Genomic DNA, 18,866 nt, shown 5'->3' on the forward strand with positions numbered 1-18,866 from the left:
AGCTGAACTGGCCATGTTGGACCTCTCAGGTGGTGGTGGCAGTGGGGTAGGGCTGGGTCCAGTGCGGGGTCCACACAGAGACCACTGCAGGGACAAGCCAACTGGGACAGCCCCCGTTCCTCAGCTCTGCCGTGTGGCCAGTGGGTTCAGGCTCCACACCTCCCAAGGGTGGGGACCTACCCAGTCCTCTCTGCACCTGCCCAGACCCTAAGAGCTGTCCTCTGCCTCTGCCTTCCCCAACTTCGGGGCCCAGAGTCTGACCCTGGCTTTGTCTGACTCCTTCTCCAAGACTCCAAGTCAGGGCTCTCTGAGGTAGTAACTCCCACCCCAGCATTATCCACACTGTGCTCTGGACTGTCCTACTCGCTCTGGTGGAGGAAGTAGACCTCTGAAGCATTCCTGGTGGGAATATAAATAGTACAGTGGGTCCTCAAGAAAGGAAACATCAAATTACCATATAACCCAGCAACTCCACTTTCAGCTATACACCCAAAAGAAGTGCAAGTGGAGACCTGAACAGAAATGCGCACCTGTGTTCACAGCAGCAGGATCCACAATAGCGATAGACTGAGTCCGTCTGCAAATGCGTGAATAAGTACAATGTGACATAGCATACAGTCACACGGTGCTCAGCTGGAGGAAGGAAGAGCTGACACGGGCTTCAGCATGCATAAATCCTAACGACGTGATGCTAAGTGAAGTAAGCTAGCCACAAAAAGGCGAATACTGCAGAATCTGCTTATGTGAGGTCTATAGAGTCATCAAATTCACAGACACAGAGAGTAGATGGTGGTTGCCAGGGGCTGAAGGAGGGGACACTAGGAAGTTAGTGTCTCATGGGCAGTTTCAGCTGGGAAGATGGAAAAGTTCTGGAGATGGATGGTGGTGACAGTTGTACAACAATGTGAATGGACTTAAAACCACTGAACTGTGTACTTTTAAAAAAAATGGTTAGAATGGTAAATCTTATGTTATGCATATATGAACACAATTTAAAAAAAAAGGCTCTCTTGTGATGGGGGTTCTGCAGCCAGCCCTGGGCCAGGCAAGTCCTCAAGAAAAAAACCACGGCAGGCTCCTCAGGAGAGAAGTCATTTCTCTGGGTACAGTCTCCCCAAGGGACCCTCAGTGACTGGGCGACAAAGAGAGTCCACCCAGTGAAACCTGCCCCAGCGGGAGTATGTCTGGGAAGGGGGGGGGGGGTACTTCCTCGGCTCTCCTGGGGAATTGCAGGACCAAAGAGAAGACCCAGAGCACCAGGTGCGGCCTTGGATGTGGCAGAAATGCATGCAGACCCAGCCCAGGACCCAGGGGTGATCTGAGAATCCTGTTTCTGTTCTTTAACTGGACACAGCAGGGGTTCAGCAAGTACCCATCCCTCACTTTGGGGGCAAGGGAGCACATAGCCCCCCCTCCTGCCCCCATACCACACCTCTTATCACATGTGATGCTGGTGACCCGAACTCCACTGGTTGAGGGGGCCTCACACCCCTAAAAACCCTGAGGTGGTGCTCTGCTCCCCTGTCCTATGAATGAATGACAGGAGTGAGCAGGCTCCGGGAGGCTCTGGCTTGGCCCTTGGCTGCAGGACCACCAGCAGGAACCAGCCCTCTGCCCCAGCCCTCAACAAACTGCAAGAAGTCACTACCAACCACAAAAACTGTGAATTCAATCTTATCCCAGACTTGTCATCTTAAGGTAAACAGAATAAATAGCCCTCTTACCCAGGACCCTACCCTCCAGCAGGTTGCACTGTCCATCCCTGCCCCATTTGACAGATGAGGAAAACAGATGCACAGACAGGTCACTCTTGCCTGAGGTCTCACACTGGTGAGGAGCACAGTCGGGCTTAAGAAGTGTTCTGTCTCTGAAGATCAAGACCTAATCTGTGCCAGGTCCTCAGCAAAGGGTAAGGACACATAAATGACTCACAGTGGCCCAGCCTGTTTTGAGGGACTCCAGCTGTTGGTGGGACAGAGGCCAGCAGGGTGGGGGCTGTGGTGGAAAGCAGCTCATGGCCCCTCACCGGCTCCCAATCCTGCAAACACTGTCCATCTGCCAGGCAGAGATACAAGGTCTACAACAGCAAAAACACCAGCCCTCAGCAAGCAGAAGGCTGCCCTGCATCTTGGGGCTGGGACCACTGGTCCCTTCTATCCATCCAATGAGCATCAGGTTTCTCTTTTAAGGCCCAGGCTGGGACAGCGGGAGATGTCAGGCCCTGGTCTGGGTGAGCTAAGTCCTGCTCTACCAACCTCATTCGGCTCTCTCCTTCTGCACCTTATGCAAAATGCGGGACTTTTCCAGGGACCCCCCAACAGATTTCAACCCCAAATTTCTGCACAGAGTCACAGACACACAAGGCATGCACCAAGGGTGGGGCTGGTGTACGCAAGATTGCACAGTAAGTCTCCTGGGTTGGGAAGCTGGGACCCTGGTCCCCAACCCACCTTGGCAGTCCCCTAAGTTCCTTAGCTCCCTGGGCTGACACTGGGGTTGATAAAGTGGAGACTGTTGCCCAGGACAAAGACCACCACCCTGCTGGAACCTGGTAGGGATGGGACACACTGGCGCAGATGGTAGGCCCACTCATCCTCTCCACACTGGCCTCACTGCAGGGCCTTGCCCATGACCGCATGCCATGCCCAGGAGGTATAGTGTCCTGGAGATGCCGGCTCTCCTGACCCTGCACCTCTGGTCTACCTGATGTGCGGTGGTGCATATGGGTCTACTGGTTTGGGGGGGAGCGGGGGTGTCTACCTGGGGAGCTGTATGTGGGGGTAGTGGGCATGTGCCTCCCTGAGGACTGATGGTGTGGGGGGTTTCTGGGGCTTCTGGTCCAGCAGCTGAGCAGCAACTGTGGCTGGAGGTCTACAGTCCCTGCCCCAGGCCTGTCCCTAGTCACCCCTGTCCTCTTCTTCCAATGGGGGAAGGGAGAGGCAGCTGGGCCTCCAGACACAACTATCTGTCCAATTACCTGTTTGTATTTATCTCTTCAAGCGAGCCTGAAAAACACCTGAGAGGGGAGGGGGAGGAGGAGGAGGAGGAGCAGATGCACAGGGTAGGCTCCATGACTGGAGCCTGGCTTCCTACCTAGCAGTCACATATGTGCTCCCAGTCCCCCTCAGTGCCAGGGGCCCCCACGGTCACTCCAGGAGGCCACCCCAGGGACGAGCCCCAGGCAGCCAAGGCAGCACCAGCTTCAGCCCACCAATGCAGCAGTCTCTTACTCCATCCCAGCCTGGGGTCCTTGCCCATGGACACAACCACTCAGGTTGTCTCAGGTGTGGTGAGGGAGGGGTGATGGCAGCCACAGAGAGCACACACGGTACACTGCCCATCACACCTGCTTAAGAAACAAGGATGGCTGTCACGGTCATTAGCCGGAACCCCTTCTCCTGGGAGGGCAGTAAGAAGGAAGGGATCCCCAAGGTCCAGCTGTCTGAGGAGTGTGGTCTTTGACCCTCGACAGAACCTCCTGCACAGCCCAGCCCTCCCACCTCTCTGCTGGGGCAAGGGACCTGAGGGGCAGCCTGCCTTGGTCCAGTCTGCCCCTCCACCCCTCTGCAATGGCAGCAAACCTTCCTTGAAAAGACACTTCCTTATAGTCCTGGCCTGCTCTGAGGGGGCGTGACAAGGGATGGCCCAGCTGCGCAGTGGAAAAATTGCTAGGCTCTTAAAGGGGGCTAGCGGGAAGGAATTTCAAATGGGAGGAAACATCCCAAAGTGCCCACCACTTGTAAGGAAAAAGGGAATTCTTGTTCCAGAATGTTTCTGAGTCACTGCTGGCTCCATAGCTCGAGCTACTGCCAGGAGTGTGTGAGTGTGGGTGTGCAGCTGTGTGTGGCTGTGTGAGTGTGGTGCCTTTCACGGCCTGTGGTCAGCCTCCCTCCCTCCTGGGGAGGTGGCCATTGTCCCCCAGGCCCACACGAATGTAGCCCCAGCCTGAGACTACTGCTCTGTGAGGTGGAGGATGGCCCATGCAGTACCGGCCACAAAAAAAGGTCTTCAAACTGGAGAAGGGGCCAGGCCATGTGGCTGGCCCAAGAAAGGCCAAGGCCCCTGCTGTGGTAGCGCTTGCCTGTCACCTCTTCTCCTGGGTGACGTGCATGGCAGGCATGAGGTGGGAGGGGGCTGGGAGCCCAGGGGAGACGCTGTGCTCATCAGACCAGCGGCTGCCACTTGTGTGTATAATCTGAGCAGAGGAGAGAGATGAATAAGCTTCTCCTGACCTCAGGGACACATGGGCAGGTATGAGGCCTGATGGCCTGCCTGCTAGAGCCTGGCCCTCCTGGGACCCTCTGGTACCTATAGAACTTGGGGCTCAGCTGGCCTGAGGGCAGGGGAGGGCCGAGGGCTAGGCTCTCCTTGGTGCCCACTGGGTCCTCTCTGTGGCTAAAGTTAAGCCCCAATCAGAAAACATTCTTGCCAGGGCCACAAAGCCAAACGTGTCCCTGAGGAACACCTGGTGGCACCTGGCAACCTGTTGGGTGCTGGGAACACGGAAGGCTGCCGGCCCTCCTGACCCCTCACCGCATGCTTGCACCCAGGTCCTGTGCTGTCAGCTAGTGCTGCTGCCTCAGATGGACTCATGGGGGCACAGCAATGGCAGAATGCCCAGTCCCAGGCTCATGACTCCCTGATCAGGTCCCCAGCTTGAGTGTGTACTCCAGAAAAAACCCTGATGATAAATATTTAAAACATGGCTTCCATGTCTACCACAAAATTTTCCATAGCCTTGAGCTTCCTCTTTGCCGCTTGCGAGATGAACCAGGCTATGGATGACCTCTGACCACCCCCCCCACCCTCGGAGGCTGGGTGTGTTCCTGTGACTGTCTACCCTCAGTAAGTGGCTGCACCTTATGGAGAGGACCTGAGCCCATCCTGGACCATCTCTCCCTGAGGACTGGCTCTACAATGACGACTGCCAAGCAGCTGCAGCCACGGGTGTGGCTAGGTCCCAGATGGGCCTCTAGGACACCCGAGTTCAAGTCCCGAGTCCGCTACCTAAGCCACGTGACCTTCGACAAGTTCCCTGGACTCTCTGAGCCTCTGCTTCCGCCTCTGTAATGGGAGAATAGTGGAGCCACCTACCAGTGACCTGGACAGTGCCTGCCCCTCCACCCACTGGTTCCTGCAGACCAGTGCCAAGTCCCCGGCGGGTGAGTGGGGGTTCAGGGTGCATCCAAATTAAGCCAGAGCAAGATGTCAAAGGACCGTAACTTGGAGAAAACCCATATCTGGCCTGGCAGATGGACAGCAGGAACGTCACCCAAGGGAATCAAGGCCCTCATGTTGCCCCTGTTAACTGGAGGGAGCAGACAGTGCAAGCCAATGGGGTGTGTCTACTGCCATGACCCCTGGGACCTCCTGCATCTGGGCTGTCAGACACAGCTGGGCAGCCCTGGTGGGGAAAGATGGGGACCACAATTTGATGTTGGTACCCCTTTCAAGACTGCACAGATGAGGGCTCAGGAAAAACCTGTTGAAGAAATTAAAACAACTCACAAGGCTCCAAACACAAAGCCCAGGCTGGCTAAGGCTGGGATTTCCTGTTACCTCAGCAGGCAACAGCTGCTGGCCCACAAGGGTCAGGCTCCTACGCCAGCTGGCTGTGTGGCCTGGCCAGGGCTCAGAGCTGAGGCAGCCTGGGGGAGGCCATACATGTCTGCAGGCCACCACCCCTAGCCTCTCTGGTAACCCACTGATCTTCCCAGGGAGGGTTTCCTCTGGAAATGACCAGGAATAGCTCACATGACGAATGGACAGGGCACTGTTCTGCAGGAGACCGGCTGGGCTGCAGTGCCATTCCTAACCTGGCCACCCCATTTGTGGCATACTGAAAGGGCCGTGAAATCAACCCTGTCTGCAGCCATAGGACCAGACTTCCATGTCTAGCATCACCACAGGCTCCTCTGGCCTGGCAGGCAGATGGACACAGTATCAGAGATGGCAGGGCCCAGGCCGGGGAGCATGCACAGAATGGGGGTGGTGAAAGGGTTGACAGGATCCTGCTCAACCTTGTCCCGCCAAGCAAGGCCCATCTCCCCAGCCAGGTAGGGTTCTTTGTCTGTGGGGAGTCCCTGCCAAATGCAGAACCACTCTGCGGTTCAGACTGGGCCTCACGGACAGCGCCTGTCCTCCAGACAGACATGGCGGCATGTGAGGGAGCCCAAGGCACTGGCTGCTGGCTTCTGCTTCTCGAGTCTTCTATGCATCTGACAGGCAAATTGAAGGCTCTATGAGGTCAAATAGGGCCCATAAGCCAGAAGAACGTATCAGGGCACCAGGGCCTCTAAGCAAAGCTCTCATATTCTGGGAGTCTGCTGGCCTGGTGTGCATTCTGTGCCTCTGGGTGAAGCCCTGCCTGATGCCCGCTGGGTTCCCCTTCCACTCAACTGCTCAAGCACAGGGGTCTGCTCCTGCTCTGAACAACTCTACATCAATCTCACCACCCTCCTTTTATCCACTTGGCTAAAACGTGACTACCTTTACTTGATAAAAATGGTGTTTTCTGCTGGGCACAACTTCCCCTTACATGACTGGGCTTCCTGACAGTTTGCATCAAATGGGTTAAAGGAGGACTTGGGAGGCCCTGAACTTCCAGGGTTCAGATGGTGGGCTGACAAGCAGCCTTCTGTCTGGACTTGTGTGAGTAGAGCAAGCTGCCCAGACCTGCTTGCCTGCCTGCCTTCTGGCCATGAGGGAACAGAGGAGAGGCAAAAGGGGCCTGTGCCTGGAGCTGTGGTCACTCCTCCTTGGGACGAGGGGCCCTGGAGGGCTGCAGGGAGCTGGGCAGGAGGTGCACGCTCAGCAGTGGCTCACCTACTACTCCCTGGCTTTGTGTCTGCCTGGGCAAGGCCTCTCTTTATAGGGGACATTAGAAACCTCCAAATTCCCCTGGGAGGCCATCTGCTCTGCCCTTCCTCTGTTCCACCTGCCTTTGATCCCCATGGTACCATCTTGGGCTCCAGGGAAAGCCCATCATTGACACAGCCCTGTTACCCTTCACCATGGCAGGCAGTGTGCTGGCTTGAACCCTGTGCCCAGGAGATGCCTGGCTCCCCCTTTGCATGTGGGGACCCTGGGGAGGGGGTAACAGGAAGCCCTGGAGCCAGAGGTCTGTGTGCAAATCCCATCTCTGCCAAGTTGACAAATTATTCAGGCTCTCTGAGCCATGGTTTCCTCAACTGTGAAGTGGGGCCCCTGAGAATGAGGCATAAGCAAGCACAGCCTGTCAATGAGCGAGTGTGGCAGATCAGTACAGTCACTCTTTGCTCCTGGCCTGCACCCTTCAGGTGAGGACACCTGCTTAACCTGCTTATCCTGCTCCCCAGCCAGCACAGCACACATACATCGTAAGCAGGGTGCACGTGGCACAGCAACTCCACTTCACACAAGCCCCCCTCCATTACCTGCAGTCTGGCCGGAGGACCTCTGTCTGTGGCTGCAAAGTTTCCCCCATAGGGAATGGGAACGAGGATTTCAGAGAGAATGCCACCCAGCCTGACTCTTCCAAGATGACACCCCTATCCTGCCTCTTGCTGCTGCGATGCAGACGCCAAACTTGATGTCTGCTGGTCCTCTTTTCCCAAGGACACCAATGCTCCAGAAAAGTAAATATTTACACGTGAGGCTCTCAAGCTCATAACTCAGAGGGAGATGCTCACCCGCTGCCCATGTTCGTTCATGAGCCCTGTGGGCGGCAGGAGCTAATTCTCAGATGGACAATGATGCATGGGCCACTCCTCCCAGGCCAGCTGGGGATGTGGTCTAGAAGCAAATGCTTCACGTATGGGGCTGGGGCCATGTGGGGCTTAGGGTGGTTGCGGTACATTCTAAGGCCTGGGGATGACTAGAGGAGGGTGCAGGAACCTCGTCCACAGAGGACGACCGTGCAGGGACTGCCCTTAGCAGACAGGGACAGGCACCAGAGTGGAGGCCAAGGCAGTGGTGTCTGGCTCCTGAGCTAGGCCTCGCTCTGGGGAAGCCCTGCCTTGGTTTTCACTGGATGGGGAGGCTCTTGCGACTTCAGAGCAGTCGTTCCAGGCTCTGGTTTCGACTGTAGGAATCTTTCCCCAATCCAATCTCACAGGGACCCCAACAACCAGGATCTATGGGTGTGAGACGAGAGGCAGGAGGACCCCGTACTTGTTTGGCTTTCTGGGTTCGGCTTACGCAGGGGCTGCCCTGGGTGCTGCTGAGGGCTTCCAAGGAAGGCCCTCAGAGTATCCCTACTGTAGGAAGGATGGCTGGTTAGTCAGCCATCTGTCCATCTTCTCAGTCTTCCAGGCCTCTGGCTGAGCTCCAATGATAGGGGGTCCCACAGGGGTTCCAAGGTCAGCAGGTACACACCCCTCCATCCCCTGCACGTGTACTCGGTGCCATGGGCTGGAGGGCAGAGGCCTGGCTGGCCTGCCTGGCCCACACCAGCACAGGCATCAGTAAACCAAATGCTCACAGTGACTTGCAGTATGGAAGGACAGTGGGGAGCACAGAACCCACAGAACTTCATACTAGGAGACCCCTCAGGACAGAAAACAGCCCAGAGACACAAACAGGTAAGTGGCAGCAACCTTGTAATAGGATGCTTGTCTCAACAGCCACAGGGACAGGCGCTAAGACCATGGCGGTCCATCTCACAGCTGCTGGCCTGGCAAAGATGACAATGTCTTTTGTCAGGCCACATGGTGGGGGCACATCAGGCACAGTGTGGGGGACAGACCTCAGGCATGGCGTCATGGACCACCTGCCCTCCAGTCCACTCCCAGGGACATGCGAGGAGGGGTGGCCAGGCCTGGCTACTGCCACCTCGTTTGTGAAACATTCCTCCTGTCTGCTCTTGGAACAAAGTACGGGAAAAAAAGAGATGCGTCTAGACAAACTTGATGTTAAATCCAGCAGTCGATGAATTAAATATGCATGGCATGGACCAACATGGATAAATCTCAACAACAAGGCTGAGTGAAGAAAGCAAGTTGCACAAGGTCAAGTACAGTCTGATGCAGGTTCTGAAAGGTGCGTAAACAGTGCTAGGTGCTGTTTAAGGGATACATGTCTGCAGGAAAAATATACAAAAGGGTGCTGACAACCACAAAACACAGACAGTGGTGAGGGGGACAAAGGGGCAGAGGGGAGCCACAGTAGGCTGCCTTGGAGCCCCTGTTTTAAACCCTCAGCCTGCAGTGAGGACAGAGGGACTGGCACCCCAGGTCACGGCCACCACCAAGTGAAGACATGAGCCTGCCACAGCACACCCATCAGTGCCCGTTGGAAGGAGAGCACAGCCCGAGGGCTTGCTTGATATCCAGGGAGGAAGCACAGCAAAGCCCTTGATGGGAAGGAACAGGGTGGGTCCCCAGTGCCACAGCCCTGGGTGAACAGGAAACCCCCATGGCTGAAGCACAGCATGTCTCGCATCTCAGGTTGTCATGTTGGAAAGCCAGTGATGCTTGGTGGATGTCCCACGTGATGGGACCCTACTAGCTACCTAGACTTCGAGTGCTGTAAGGAAGCCTCCTGCTGGCCCTCAAGCTGACCACCACAGGTTCCAAATGCCTACCTGGACCTGAAGGTCCCTTCCCTATCCTCTGAGAGAGGGGATGCACTGTAGCCTCTTGTAAAACAGTCTCCAGCACCAGGCACATGCCAACTACTCCCCTGAGACAGGCACTGTCACTATGCCCATTTTACAGATGGGAAAACTGAGGTCACAGAGCTCAAGAGTGGTAGAACCAGGATTTGACCTAGCTGGTCTGGCTCCAAGCCCGGGGCCCCCACCCTTGCTCTGCTGTCCACCCTGCCCACCTGCTCTTCCTGCTCTCCCACTGGCTTTGAGCTGTTTCCTCCTGCTGGCTTCTTTGCTGCCAGGCTGCCCATGGATGGCCTTTGTCCTTCCAAGCTGCGGTGGGCAGTGAGAAGCTTATGGAGCTGGCTACCTGCTGGGGTCTGGTTTGTCCGACGCCTCCTGCTACGCCCAGTCAGGCAAGGACAACAAGGCTCAGAGAGTTTCAGACATACCTGGGTCCCAGGCTGGTGCGACTCAAGGGCTCAGACGTTCAGGTGTCCACCCTGGTGCATCGCAGCAGTCTCCAAAGACCCAGGGTCCCCTGCTCCTGCCTGGCCACTGACCCCCTTCAACTCCACAGCTTTATAAATAATTAACTGCAGGGTTTTAATCTCTCTAGTTACCGTCTTTCTAGACAATTACTGATTTGCTGTGACCCCTCCTCTACCCCCCATTTGGGCCTTTTAAACGTTCCTCGTGTAAACACATGGAGGCAGCTGTGCTGCTCACGTGCGGCCCTCGGAGCTGGGCCAGATGCACAGCTGTTGGGGGCTGCCTCTCACTGAAGCCCCCGCCCCGCCACCACAGGAAGCCTCATGCTGGGCTGTGGCAAGCCACTGACAGCCGCCTTCACTCGAGGGCCTGGGCCCCACTCCTGGCCATGACTTGGATCGCAGAATTCTAGAGGGGTAGAGAGGGGCTCCTTTAAGACCCAAACATAATCTGGGGCTGGAAGGACTAGGCAGTCACGGAGGTGAAGGACAATAAGTCACTGGTTCCTCTGGAGAACCAAATGACAAACTCCATATCCCCATTTTTTTTTTTTTTTTTTAAAGATTTTATTTATTTATTTGACAGAGAGAGATCACAAGTAGAGAGGCAGGCAGAGAGAGAGCCCATATCCCCATTTTTGAGATGGGGAAATAGGCTGCCTAGGGGGCTCCCCTCTCCTCCTCTGGTTCTTTGCGGAGGCCCCGAGTTGCTGCCTGGACCCTGTGGAAGGAACCCAAAGTGAGTCCCACCTGTCTCCGTCCTCACTGGGGCCTCAGAGCCCCGTCTACACAGAGAGGACTATGAGCTTCTGTGGAACTTGGGATGTCAGTCCCCACAGGCAGCCCTGGTGAAAAGAGGCCCCAGGATGGTTGGCTAAGTGAATGAAGGACCAGCAGCTGCGGTGGGGGTGGGGCCTGAGAGTGGTCCATGCGCTCTGGAGGAAGCCTCCAGAGAGGTGGAAGCAGACAGCACTGCAGGGAAGGGCTGCTGGCTGGCCTGAGGGGCTGTGCTGCCCAAGCAGAGCTCCTAGCACCCAGAGCTGGCCAGAGCCTGGTCAGGGGCTGCGGGTGGCTGTGGGAGAGAAGGGCTGCCCCAGCTGGTTTCTGCTCCCCCATCAAGGAAAACAGGCCCCAGGCCCAGGCTGGGGCAGCACATGTGTGGTCTTCAGTGGCTGGACAGCCTATGCCCACCATCCTCCCAGCCGATCCTGATGTCCTCTAACAGGTGTCCATGGCGGGCAGCCTGGGATCAACATGCTAACTATCCGGTGTGTGGCTATGTATACACCACACTTCCAGAATAACCAGCCCTGCAAGCTAGGGACTTGGGACACAGCCACTCAGGAGCCTCGCAGGGGAAACAGAAATTGGACTACAGGTCCCACAGCCCGAAAGTGATGGGCCTACATTCAGGGGCGGCCTGGACACCAGCACCTGGGCCTCTGTCTGAATCTTTGTAGCTGGGATAGCATCTCACCCCAGGGGCGCTGGTAACCCGAACAGAGAGCAAAAACTTAACAGGAAGAAAAAGAGCCAGTGGAGTTCTGGAAGAGGTAAGAAGAAGAGTCTGGAGAGACAGAAACCTGCATGCAAACACATCTCCTCATCTGTGAGTGCTGGCAAGTAAGGCCGACGTATAGGCCTCAAGGAAAAGGAGAGCAGGGTTGCCAATAAGAAGGGTCCACGTGGTTATAAATAATTGCTGAGAAGTACTTAGAAACCATCTTCTCAGGAGAGAGCCTGAGCGCCCCGCCATTTCTCAAACCCTCCACAGCTGAATTGTGTGCTGGCGGGAATCACACAACCCCTCCACCAGGGCCAGGTGGCGGGCTGGTGGCTACAGGCCCTCAGGACCCCTGGGGACAAGCGGATCACATGGGAGGGCAGCGGAGGACACTGGCCAGGCTGTGAGGGAGGCCCCTGTGCACTCCCACAGACGGCTGCCAGCAGCACCGCCGTGCTACCCTGCCAGAGCCAAGGGGATGGTACCTGATTCTTGTCTCACTGCTACTCGGGCGAAGGCCACCAGATGTTTTCCAGTAAAGCGACGACACAGGTCTGCGTGTGAAATTGCCCGTGTCTGCCCAGGGTCTTGGAAGCTGCATGTGCTGAACCTGGCTGGTCTGCCTGAACAGTTGGCTATTGTTCTCACCCACAGACAGTCTTCCTGGCTGGGGATGGGGGGCTGGTGCAGCAGAGGGCTGGTGGGGCAAACAGGCTTCGGGACAGACATCTCAATGTCAGCTTCTGACTCTCCAGGCTGAGGGACTCTGCAAGTTACCCACATTTTCGGGGCCTAGACTTCCTTAGGTGGGAAATTGGGACAATCGTCATATGCCTGCATTGTTGAGGCCAAATGAGATGACCCATCCCAAGTACCCACTGAGTGTTTGGGGGACAAGAGCCAGCCTCCTTTCTGCACCCTGGCTTCCCCAAATTTGGGTCCCCATAGCCCAGCACCCCTCTCCTTCAGCCCCAAATGGCAGAGCTGCACCTGGCTCTGCACAGGGCCAAAAAGCAGATGAGCAGGTATGTGGGGTGACTGGGCATGGCTCCTTCCAAATCCCCTGAGGTTTAGACCACCTCTAAGGGTCCATGTACCAAGCAGGACTTCTGGATAAAAACCACAGAGAGACACATTTTGCTGATTTAAGAAAGTAAACTCTTTTCAAACCCACAACACTGTTCAATACCAAACGGGCACCCAAATACCACATGTTGCAACATGGTAAGGTGCAGACTTTCCCAAAAGCAACTTCACACTCAACACTGACAGTATTTGAACCTTCAGACCTTTCAACTGAGAAATCCCTCTCCTATGAGCTTACAAAGGAAATCAGAGCTACGGAAAACATTTACACACAAGGACACTCACTCCAGCATTACTTACAGGAGCCAGAAATGGGAAATCTGCACGTTCAACAACACAGCAGAACTAACAAAGCACCCAGAGGGGGGTAGTCTGCAGCTACTAAAATATTAAGTTTTTAATAAGAAAAAACAACATTTATGGGGAATTTACATTATGGTTTCAATTATAATAAGAAAAGTATGTGTGAGGAATACAGTTTTCTTTTCTCTTTTATGTTTTCCTCCCAATTATCACATAATTATTACAACAACAACAACAACAAAAGAATGAGATGTGAAAGAAAAAGACTCAGAGTCCCTTAAGGATGACAAAGCCAGGCCTCCGCTGACCGCCTGCCACTCCCCAAGTACAGCAGCTGAATCTCTCACACTGCCAACTGAGAAAGAAAGAAAAAGACGAGGGGCCTCACAGACCCCAGGGGTAGGAGCTGGGCCCCCTGGGAAAGGCTCTCTGACCTGGGAGCAGACAGTCTGCAGATCAGAGCTAGCCCACTACAGCACAGTGGTCCAGCCCACTCTGCATGGCTCCAGGTTTTATAAGTGAGGGGCCTAGAAGGACAGGAAGCCCTGGTCTTGCAAGTCCTCAGTGCTTTAAAGAAAACACAAGTTACACAGATAACCTCACAAGCCAGAGCACCATTTAACATAATCATCAGTAAGCTCTTTGAAAGTTTGCCTTCTCATGCATTTGCCTAAAAAAAAGATGTGTTTTGTTTTGACTATGAATGAAAATCTAATTCTGAACACCTTGACCTCACATTCCCCTCATCTCCATGCAAAGCTTCCCTGGATGGTTCGGGCCATGGTGACACCCAACCAGGTCCCTTAAGTGGCTGGGCCCCATTCATGGGTTCCGATCATGTGCTCTAGGTAACATCTGCCCCAGTGTAGGCAAATGCAGGCCTTGTCCCTTGATCACGTATGAGAGAGTAACTGTGAAGGCAAGTTGGAAATTGTTGAGTGCCACAGAAAGAACTGTTACAAAAATGCCCGAATCTTAAGTCTGCCCAACCTGGCTGAGCCCACTGAGGGGCCCCTGAGGCCCCCTGGGACCAGCATTGCACTCAAGGCTGACTCTAAATCTCATTGACTAGAGGACTCATGGAGGGGCACAGCTCCTGGAGAGGGTGTGGGGCCAGGAAGAGAACATTCTAGTTGGTGCCAACACGTGGGCAGTACCCACTCAGCATCCGGCCAGTGCCAGATGCTGTGGGCATGCCAGGATGGCCAAGGGCATCTAAGGCAACAGGATGCTGCCAGGGAAGTCTTCCTGGAGGAAGGGGAAGCAGAGGCTGAAGGGTGGAGAGAAGCCAGCAGAGGAGTGGGAGGAGAGGACAGCATGCTGGGGCAGAAGGTAGCAAAGGCTGAGCTGAGAGCACTGGCAGATTTCTGGAACACAGAAGAACTCAGCCTCGTGGAGGGTATATGACCAGAAATGAGGCTGGGCACTGAGAGGGCACAAGCCATCGATTCTAGGGCTCCCACACAGCAGTATCACAGATCCTGGGAACCCACCAGGGGCTCCTGGGGGGCCCTGCTGTAGAGAGGGTCTGGCTAAGCCCAACACCCCATGGAAGTGGCCTGGAAGCAATACTGGGGACCCAAATGCTCCTGGTGGCTCCAGATGAAGCCTACACAATTTCAGGAATTTCCAGGGCCACCCAGGCTAGACCTCAACCATGTCTCCTCTTCTGTCCCCTTTAGGCAGATGAGGAGAAGGAGAGACATTCTGGCCATCAGGAGAACCATTCTGACTCTACCAAATGAGACAGAGCATGGGGTGCAGAGACACTAACCGAAGTGGTCCTTGACAACAGCTGGCCAGCCACTTGCCAGCTGCCTCTGGGCAGCCTCACTACTGCAAAGTCAGTCCTTCCTGGAGGCCTTTCAAGTACACTGGCTGATGTGAGCAGGTGTGGCAGCCCCCTCAGTGGACACAGGCCATATAACAGGGACCTACTGATGCGTTGCTCATATACCTTTTTCTCTCTTTCAACTTAGGAAGTACTAAACACTGCCAGAAGTTGCAAACTGTATTCCAGGAAGGTACATCTCCCCACCTTGAAGTTCATCACCACAACACCTGCCCAGCTAGAACCCCCAAGGCTGATGCTGTGTGATGGGGAGGTTCTGAAGCCATGGAAAGCCCCACTCCATTGAGTCACAAGGCCTGCCTCTCCTAGGCCCCCCAGTACCACAGACACTAGCACCAGGAGTTGGGAGAGGCTTGATGCAGTTTCTAGAAGCACTCCTCACGGCAGGGGAGCATTCGTTCATGCCCTGCGACATGCCTGGCCCTGAGGACCAGGGAGGAAGGAAAGGTCTTCACCCTAAGCCCAGATCCCCAGGGACCTGTCAGAGTGGCTCTCAGAGCCAGGCCCATCCTCTCCTCAGTTACCCAGTCAAGTGGTCACTCCAGCACTCACAGGGCCATGAGGGAGAACTAGCCATAGTCTTCTGGGAGGAGGGTGAGGGTGACATCTGGGGCTCCTGAAACCAGGCATCCCATGGAATCTCGGCACTGACAATACTTGTCCAGAGTGGTGCGGGGTCCCTGGGGCAGGTGGGAGAATTGTATCCCTATCTTCAAAAGCACCCTGGTCCAGTCCCAGACTACAGGAACACTCAGCAGGTGAACCTTAGTCAGATGGGCTTATTAACACACAAAGCCTAGATGACCCTGCCTGTCAGCAAAGCTCATCAAAAAAGCAATCTACCTAGCCTCTGGAACAGAAATGAAGGGAATGGGGGAGAACAGCACAGATGAAACTCTGTCACCTGCCTCATGGCACAGGAGAGGGCCTTTTGAGGACCCTGGAAACCCTGCCTCCACCTGGCCTGCATGCTGCTGAGCTCAGCAACGTCCAGGCGGAGGGGCTGGCAGCCCACCATAGAAAGAGGCATCCGGCTGACTAGGCAGGCATTTTCTATTCTTGCTACACACGCCCACCCTGAGGAGCGGGTGCTGGGCCTCCCTCGTGCGACATAGGGGGGCCCTGTCTGCTGCACTTGGTCTCCCGACTCTTCTCTGAAAGGGTGGCTGGGCGCTTGCTCTGGTGGACAAACTCCAGAAAAGGAAGGTCAGGGACCCTTCATTCTGGTGACACAAAGGGAAACAGCCTCAGGAGATAGACCGCAGAAAGAGTGTCGTGCTCTTGGCAGCCCCCTGAACAAGTTCTGCACACTGTTCCCTCTGGGATTCTCCCAGGCTAATTCCTTCTGGCAGACAGGATGGTACTTACTCCCATCCCCACTCCTGCAGGCAGGGAGGTGCCCCCCTGGGCCTATTTGGGTTGGTTAGTGCCCAGTTCTGGGGGACTACAGTCTTGGTGGGCCAGCAGCTGCAAACCCCAGACCCTGGCTCAGTAGAGCATAGAGTGGCTGACCACGGGGGCAAAGGGGTGGGAGGTGGGCACTACATCAGGAAAATGCACTCATGCAGAGTAGACCAAATGCTGAACAGGAAGCAAGACTTTAAAGGCTTTGGGATGGTAGATCTGTTACCAGTGGAGAATTAAGAGCCCTGTAACACCACCTCACAGGCTCGCAGCTGCCATCTGGGGGCAGGGGTGGGGCAGCCAAGAGAAAGTAAGATGTCCTCTGACCCTAGCTCCAGCGCCCTAATTTCCTGGCAGTATGGGAAGACCACAGGAGGACTGAAGAACTGAGCAGGACAGCAATGCCATGGACCACGCTTAACTGTGGACTGGCCAGATCCTCAATCTTTATCCCCCAAACACACCAGAGACCCTGCCCCGTCTTGACCCAGAAGAGTGCCAACAAACACACCTACTCGATACACAGAACCTCCCCCACCCCCAGCCTGTCTGTAAGTGCAGTCCTAAGACAAACAGAGAAGATAAACAAAAGACAGGCAAGAAGACCTCATTCCTGGCCCTTCCCAGCCCAGATATCATGGGGAGAAGGCCCCAAAGCACCAATATGAACAGGAATAAAGAGTCCAAATTTTAAGCTCTAGAAACCCAGCCTGCCCTCTGGTTGTGGTTACAAAGGTTGTGGTTACGAAGGTTTGTGGTTACAAAGTGCTTCCCAGGAGAGCTACCCCCCCACAGGTCAGCCTGGAACTCCAACCTCCACAGAAATGGGGGGCAGCCAAGGAAAGTGATTGAATGGGTACCTCTGACCAACTCAGCTCCCCCAATCTAGCAGTTGGTCTGCTTTTGCTCCTCGTTCAGAGAGAGCTTGCAACCGGTTCTGGCCCAACTGGTGAGGGCAGGCAGCACTGCCTCCTCCCTGCCCCCAGCCCCAAGTCACACTCAGGCCTTTGTTCTACCTGCACACGCCGGCAGGCAGAGCCCACCCCTTTCCCTGTCAGCTCTTCTCCTGCCCTCTCCAGGCAGGATGGCGGGGGTGGGGGGGGGGTTTGCTCACAGGTGCAGGGGGAGAGGCACTTCACTTCGCTCACTTCCGCTCCGGGTGCGTAAGCCGCCAAGGTAAGGGAACATTCCAGGTGGACTACACACGCAAAAGAACCCACTTTCCCGCCAGACGACACCAGGCCAGCCGGACCCACAGCTGGGGCGGGCCAGTTTTTACACTGGCCCATGGGACAAGGCAAGTGACAGCCCCAGGATAATGGGCTGTGACCCGAGGGAAGCTCAGGCACTGCACAACCTGGGGGGCGAGGGTGGTGGAGGAGAGAAGTTGAAAGGCGAGGAGGTGGAAAGGGTGAAAATAAAGGGCAGGGTGAAAACGGGCCGCAGCAGATGAACTGAAAGCTCCGGGCGCCCAGCAGGTCGGGAGGGGGTCCAGAGAGGCTGCGGCGAGTGGGGGCCCCAAGAGAAAAGGAGACGAGGGCAGGGAGAGCAAGGAAGGTAGAGCGGGCCCAGGGCAGCCCAGCGGGGGCACAGTTCCGGGGCAGCCGCCGCCAGCTGGGACCCCGTCGCTCCGGGCGCTCACCTGGGCGTGCGCAACGCGGCGGGGTCGCGACGGTCCAGCACGCCCGGCACGCAGTTGGTGAGCTCGGTCCAGTCGGCGTGTAGCCCGCAGCTCCAACCCGTAGAGAAGCGGGAGAAGAGCCAGGTCTCGCGGCGGTTGGGTCGGTAGCAGGTGCACTTCTTCTGGCCGGGCCGGCAGTCGCAGGGCACCTCGAGGCGCACGTTCTGCACGAGGTGGCGGCCGAAGGTGGTGCCACCGGTCTTCTGGATGTGCAGGAAGACAATCACATCGTCGCCCTTCATGTCGAACCGCAGCGAGCGCTCTAGCTCGCGAACCGGGAAGTAGTACTTCCTCTCGTAGTGCGGATCGGGTGTGGGGAAGAGGTCCAGGTCGTCAGGCGGCGCACGGCCGCCGGGCGCGCCCAGGCTCAACCCCGGGCCCGCGTACTGGTACAGGATGAGCATGAAGCACGCTGAGCCCGCCACCACCAGCACGAACTTGCTGGCGCGCTCAACCATGGTCCTGCCGCCGGCGCGCCGCCGCCGCATGTGTCACCATCGCCGGCGGCGCGGGGCGCGGGGCCTGGGAGGGCGGGGGGCGCGGGCGCAGCTGCCTTCGCCGCCGCCACCGCCGCCCGCGCTCCGGCCCGGCCCGGTTACTCGGCGCCCAGGCCGCCCGCAACGGCACGGGCCCCGGCCCTGCGCGGCGCCATGGCTGCTCTTCGCCCGGCCCCGGCTCCGGCTCCCCGGGCCCGACCCTGGGCTCGGTTCCGGCTCCGTTCAGGCCCCGGCCCCGGCCCCAGCCCGCGCCCCCTGCGGCCCAGTGCCGGCCACTCTGCTCCGCGCAGCGCCGAGAACGCTCTGCGCCGCCCCGCGCGCCGCCGCGTCTCCGCAGTCCTCCGCCGCCCCGCCCCGGCCCGCCCCCGGCCCGCCCCCGCGGCGCCTCTTGCCGTCGTCGCCCGCGCCGATCGTCGGCTCCGCCTCCTGGAGCTCGCGGGGCTTTCAGGCGGGTGCTGGGCGCTGGGATCCGGGTCTGTG

At 56.7% G+C, this 18,866-nt stretch overlaps 1 protein-coding gene across 1 annotated transcript in view; it reads right to left on the reverse strand.

The window, feature by feature from the left end:
• The window catches only part of LOC111160877 (heparan sulfate 6-O-sulfotransferase 1), a 43,892-nt gene extending 25,462 nt beyond the window's left edge, over positions 1-18,430 (reverse strand). The window contains exon 1 of the mRNA XM_022524267.1: positions 17,851-18,430. Within this exon, the coding sequence (XP_022379975.1) occupies positions 17,851-18,377 (527 nt within the window). The 5' untranslated portion in view covers positions 18,378-18,430. The remainder of the gene's footprint in view (positions 1-17,850) is intronic.
• Positions 18,431-18,866: the final 436 nt, after the last annotated feature.

This window comes from Enhydra lutris, unplaced genomic scaffold, assembly GCF_002288905.1.
Source record: "Enhydra lutris kenyoni isolate GAN:26980312 unplaced genomic scaffold, ASM228890v2 scaffoldscaffold78, whole genome shotgun sequence".
Lineage (NCBI taxonomy): Eukaryota > Metazoa > Chordata > Mammalia > Carnivora > Mustelidae > Enhydra > Enhydra lutris.